The following is a 4753-nucleotide window of genomic DNA, read 5'->3' on the forward strand; positions in this document are numbered from 1 at the left end:
GAGCCACCATGCCCGGCCTAGATAAATTTCAATGCTTTTCTCCTGCTCAAGTCTTTAGTTCTCAGGCCCAACCAAAAAACCCTAAAAGGACAGAGATAAAATTTTGCCTGCCCTACAGTATCTTACTGGCTTTGTTTCTCTGGAGAATGCTAATAATCCTAATGTCATTGCTTGCCTAGGACACATCAAAACTCACAATTCAGCAGGAAGCCAGGAGAGCCCCCATCCAAGCAGAATGACCCTCCCATCAACTTGGGCTGCTTGGAGCTACTCAGCTAATCCTCCAAAGTCCCAGGACAGGGAACTCCTCACATCTCTCCTTCCTAGAACCCCTCATTGCCCTCCTTCCTGGAGTCTGTCCCTCTGACAGGCATCTGCTGGGCCTAGAAAGCATGTTTCTATGCGACGTTTCGCCTTCTCTACACTGTGTGGTGCTCCAGGACGGTGACCACGGTTATTTCTCTTTGTTTCTCTCTCTTTTTTTTTTTTTTCCAATTCCGGTTTGTGAGGTTCAGTAAACACAGCCAGGCTGAGGGCTCCAGGAAGCCACTGACTATGCTAGAGCAGCCGTTTTCTAGCCCTCTGCTCTGCCCTCCCCCTGACCTCGAGGCTGAGAGCCGAGAACCCCTTCCCAGGAAAGACAGTGCTCACAGCAGCTTTCTTAGAAATTGTATTGGTCCTGGAGAAAGGGAGGCAAGCAGCCCCTGCCTCCCGCTCAGAGTGCCCCCAGCCCTCACTGTTTCCCGTTGCCATTGATGGGGAGGTTCACATGCTCAGGGGAGGCCAGGAAAGCCTTGAGCTTGGGCCGGGCACTGAGGCGCGCCACATAGGCCGAGAGCAAGGGGAACGCATCCAGGCAGCCGGGGGCCAGGACCTCATGGATCAGCAGCAAGTCCAGCAGGTTGTAGTCAGCGAAGGAGATCTGCAGGGCAGAGGGGCCGGGGACTCAGCCAGTGGGAGCAGGCTGGGGAAACTGGGGGCAGAGGGCCTAATCCCATCCCCTAGGTCTGCCCCACTTTGTTTGAACAAATGGCTCACACCTGTGTCCATCTGTAAGCAGACGGTGGCAAGGAAGAAACAGGATGGGGCCAGATGCTCACCTGGTCTCCCACAATGAAGGTCTTGCCTCCCTGGTTCTGGGACAGCAGGGTCTCAAAAGGCTTCAGTTGCCCGGGCAATGCCTTCACATAGTCATCCTTGCCCGCCTCCTGCCAGACACCACCATGTATCATCCTCCTACTCTCATCCCTCCCAGCCCCTGAGACGCCCCCTTTCTGTCTGCCCCAGGCCAGAGACCAGAGTCTCAGATTCTCCTCTGCTCGCTCCCCACAACCAGGCTAGTACCAAATCCTGTCCATTTCAGCTGCCAGTTCATCTCTATTCCATTCTGCCTGTCCATCCTTGCTGGGATTTCTCACCAGATGACTGCAAAAGCTTCAGAGCTGGCTTCTCTGGAGGATCCTTCCAGACCTCACATTCAGACACAGCCCTGTTCAGACTTCTCCATGGCCCCCATGGCCCTTAGGAGACTCCAAACCAGTGGATTCAAGGCCTTCGGGACCTGGGCCTGCTCCCCGCATCTCTGTCTCTTTACCCACCCCGGACACACAAGGAAGTGTACACACACACACACACACACACACACGCACGCACACACATACACACTCTGCCTCTGCTAAACTGGTCCCAGGTCCCCAGATGTGCTCTGTATCTGCATACTTTGCTTAGCTAAAAGTGCCAGCACCTCCATCCAGAAACTGGTGACAGATCCTCCTCCGCCTCTGGCTACTCCAGGAAGCCCTCGCCACCCCAGGAGATCAGAAACCACCAGTTGCTGAAGGTCTCTGTGCTTGCACTCTCCCCCACAACCCGTTACCTGACTGGTTCATGTCCCAGGCAATGAGGGTGCAGGTTGTGTCTTGCCCCTGGCCCAGAGCCGACCCAGCCCCTGCACCCTGACCCAAGGAGGGGTCAGCCCGAGCCACATGAGGGGTAGGGGGGTGAGGGCAAAAGCAGCTTTCTTTGTTCAGCCCCCAGTGCCCAGCCCTGGTGCAGATGCTCACGTAGTTGGTGTAGATGAGGGAGAGGTATTTGCAGCGGAGGTCCTCCACGCCATCATTCACCATGTCCACCAGGGCTGCCTCCCGCTGGTCCTTCCCATAGAGCCCTGGGGTTGGGTAGGGGGAGCAGGCAGCGTGACTGGGCGCCTGATCAACACATAGTCACCGGGGATGGGCCAACCACGGGGCTGTCTGTGAGCCCCAGCCTGGGAGGAGGGGAAGAGGAAGTGCGTGGAAGGATGGGAGACTGCCACACAGGAGGTGCTCAGAGCTCAACTGGCACCTAAGAGGCAGCCTGGCACAGGGGAAGGACTGCAGGCACCCAGGCTTGACCTTAGGCAAGCTACGTAACCTCAGTGGGTCTCAGTTTCCTCCACTCCAGAGGGCTGCGGGCAGCTGACTGAAATAAAAGGCCTCCGGGGGCAGAGGCTTGCCCCCTCCTGCCCTGGACTTGGAGGTTCAAGACTCACCAAGAGTGCGGCCCAGGTGACGCAGGAAGGTATTGGACTGGTACAGGGTGAGGTCTCCGTCCTGGAACTTGGGGAGCTGCCCATACAGCTGTGTGGGGAGGCATGGCTCAGTGAGGGGCACTGAGCTTGGCCGTCCCCCGATCCTAGTTACAGCCCCCTAAGGCGCAGCCACCCCCTTCCCTTGCCCGGGCATGGTCACTTACGCAGGAGGCTTTGAGAGAGCCCTCTTGCCAGGTCTCCACTGTTACCACCTCCTCCTTCCAGCTCTGGCCCTGGTCTGCCAGCAGCATGCGCAGGGCCGCGCAGCGGCCTGCGGGGAGGGAGAAGGACGAGATGTGGGGACCGGGCAGACTCCGCCTCGCAGCAACCCGGAGGAGGGGTCAGGAGTGCAGGGAGGGAACAGGGGAACAGAGATTCCTCCGAAGATTTCACACAACACTGGGGAGGGGAGCAGGCATGGCGGAAGAGGCGGGGCACAGGGAAGGAGGCCTGGGGTAAAAGTCACACGACGGAGGGATAAGGGGGGGTTCGGTTCTCTCCGCGTGGGCGAGGGACCGTGGGCTGCAGCCCTAGCCTCTGCCTCCCCTCCCTGCCAGAGGCTCCTACCTCGAACTGGGAAGTAGACCACGGTGTAGGGCGGCACTGCAGCGGACAAAGAAAGGTTTGCTGGAGCCCGGGGGAGGACGCCAAGGCGCGGTGCGCGCAGCCTGCCGTCCCCGGGTCCCATCCCTGCCCGAGGCGCTGCGGACCCCTGAGAGCCGCTAACGGCACTGGGGACTTCCTGGGTACTCTGGGACCCCGTCCCGGGTCTCGAGGTGGGAGAGGGGCCCTGCCGGGAGCCCGAGCCTGATGCCGTGGGTTGGCCCTGGGCCCCATGCTGGGAGATCCGAGCCCCATCCCCCGGGGGCGCGGGCCGCGAGGACTCACTGATGGCACACGCGGCGGCGGCGGCGGGGACGACGAAACTCCAGCGCAGGCCTTGCGGCCTCCGAGCCTTATAAAGGTGGTCCCGCCCAGCTCCGCCCCAGTGCTGAGTCACGGCGCCGGCCGCGCCTCTGGAGGGCCCGGCGGCCGCTGCACCCCGGGCGTCGGCCGCAGAGGGGCGCCTCGGAGCCCCCGGAGTCGCCGCGCAGCTGGCCTGGGAAGCCTTTCTCTCTTCCCCAGGTCCCCAGCGGAGCCCAGGGAGTAAACGGACAGCAGGAAGAGGACCGCAATGAAGTGCGCACAGCTACTGGCGCGTCGGGGCATCGCGGGGGGAGATTCCCTGAGAACTCTGCGATCCCGGAGCTTGCACACGCGATTCGCGGGGCAGGGGAGAGGGAGGGGTGGAGGTCACTTAGGGGAGGGGAAATGGCTTTTATTTTATTTTATTTATTTATTTTGTTTTATTTTGAGACGTAGTCTCACTCTGTCGCCCAGGCTGGAGTGCAGTGGCGCGATCTCGGCTCACTGCAACCTCTGCCTCCCGGATTCAATCAGTTCTCCTGCCTCAGCCTCCCGAGTAGCTGGTGTATGCCACATCTGACTGATTTTGTATTTTTAGTAGAGACGGGGTTTCACCATCTTGGCCGGGCTGGTCTCAAACTCCTGACCTCAGGTGATTCGCCCGCCTTAGCCTCCCAAAGTGCTGGGGTTACAGGTGTGAGCCAACGCGCCTGGCGCTCCTTCAACTTTTATTTAAAGTTCTGGGGTACATGTGCAGGACGTGCAGGTGTGTTACATAGGTAAGTGTGTGCCATGATGGTTTGCTACACATATCATCCCATCACCCAGGTATTAAACCCAGTATCCCTTAGCTATTCTTCCTGGTACTCTCCCTCCCCAGCACCCCCCTCAACAGGCACCAGTGTGTGTTGATGCCCCTCCATGTGACCATATGTTCTCATTGTTCAGCTGCCATTTATAAGTGAGACCATGTGGTCTCACTGGTTTTCTGTTCCTGTGTTAGCTTGCTGAGGCTAATGGCTTCCAGCTCCATCCATATCCCTGCAAAGGACATGATCACGTTCCTTTTAGTGGCTGCACCTTAGGCTATTTTCTTTGGCTTTAATGCCTGCTTTCTGTTGATTTGCAGATCCTCATTTATTCTAGATATTGATCTCTTGTTGGCTTTCCATATGACAGACAGCTTCTCCTACTCCATCAACTGTCAAGTTTGTCCAAGGAGTCTTTCATTAAACAAAACTCCTAAATTTAAGTGGAATCAAATTCATCAAGGGATTT

At 58.2% G+C, this 4753-nt stretch overlaps 1 protein-coding gene across 1 annotated transcript; it reads right to left on the reverse strand.

Annotated features, from left to right (window-relative positions):
* Positions 1–654: 654 nt before the first annotated feature.
* Positions 655–3733, reverse strand: GSTP1 (glutathione S-transferase pi 1). The gene is made up of 7 exons (XM_010366328.2): positions 3458–3733; positions 3137–3172; positions 2734–2840; positions 2531–2618; positions 2064–2167; positions 1101–1208; positions 655–922 (listed from the first exon to the last, which is right to left on the reverse strand). Coding segments are annotated over exons 1-7 (633 nt in total). The 5' UTR covers positions 3459–3733; the 3' UTR covers positions 655–733.
* Positions 3734–4753: the final 1020 nt, after the last annotated feature.

The sequence above is a fragment of the Rhinopithecus roxellana genome, chromosome 15 (genome assembly GCF_007565055.1).
Source record: "Rhinopithecus roxellana isolate Shanxi Qingling chromosome 15, ASM756505v1, whole genome shotgun sequence".
NCBI classification, from domain to species: Eukaryota; Metazoa; Chordata; class Mammalia; order Primates; family Cercopithecidae; genus Rhinopithecus; species Rhinopithecus roxellana.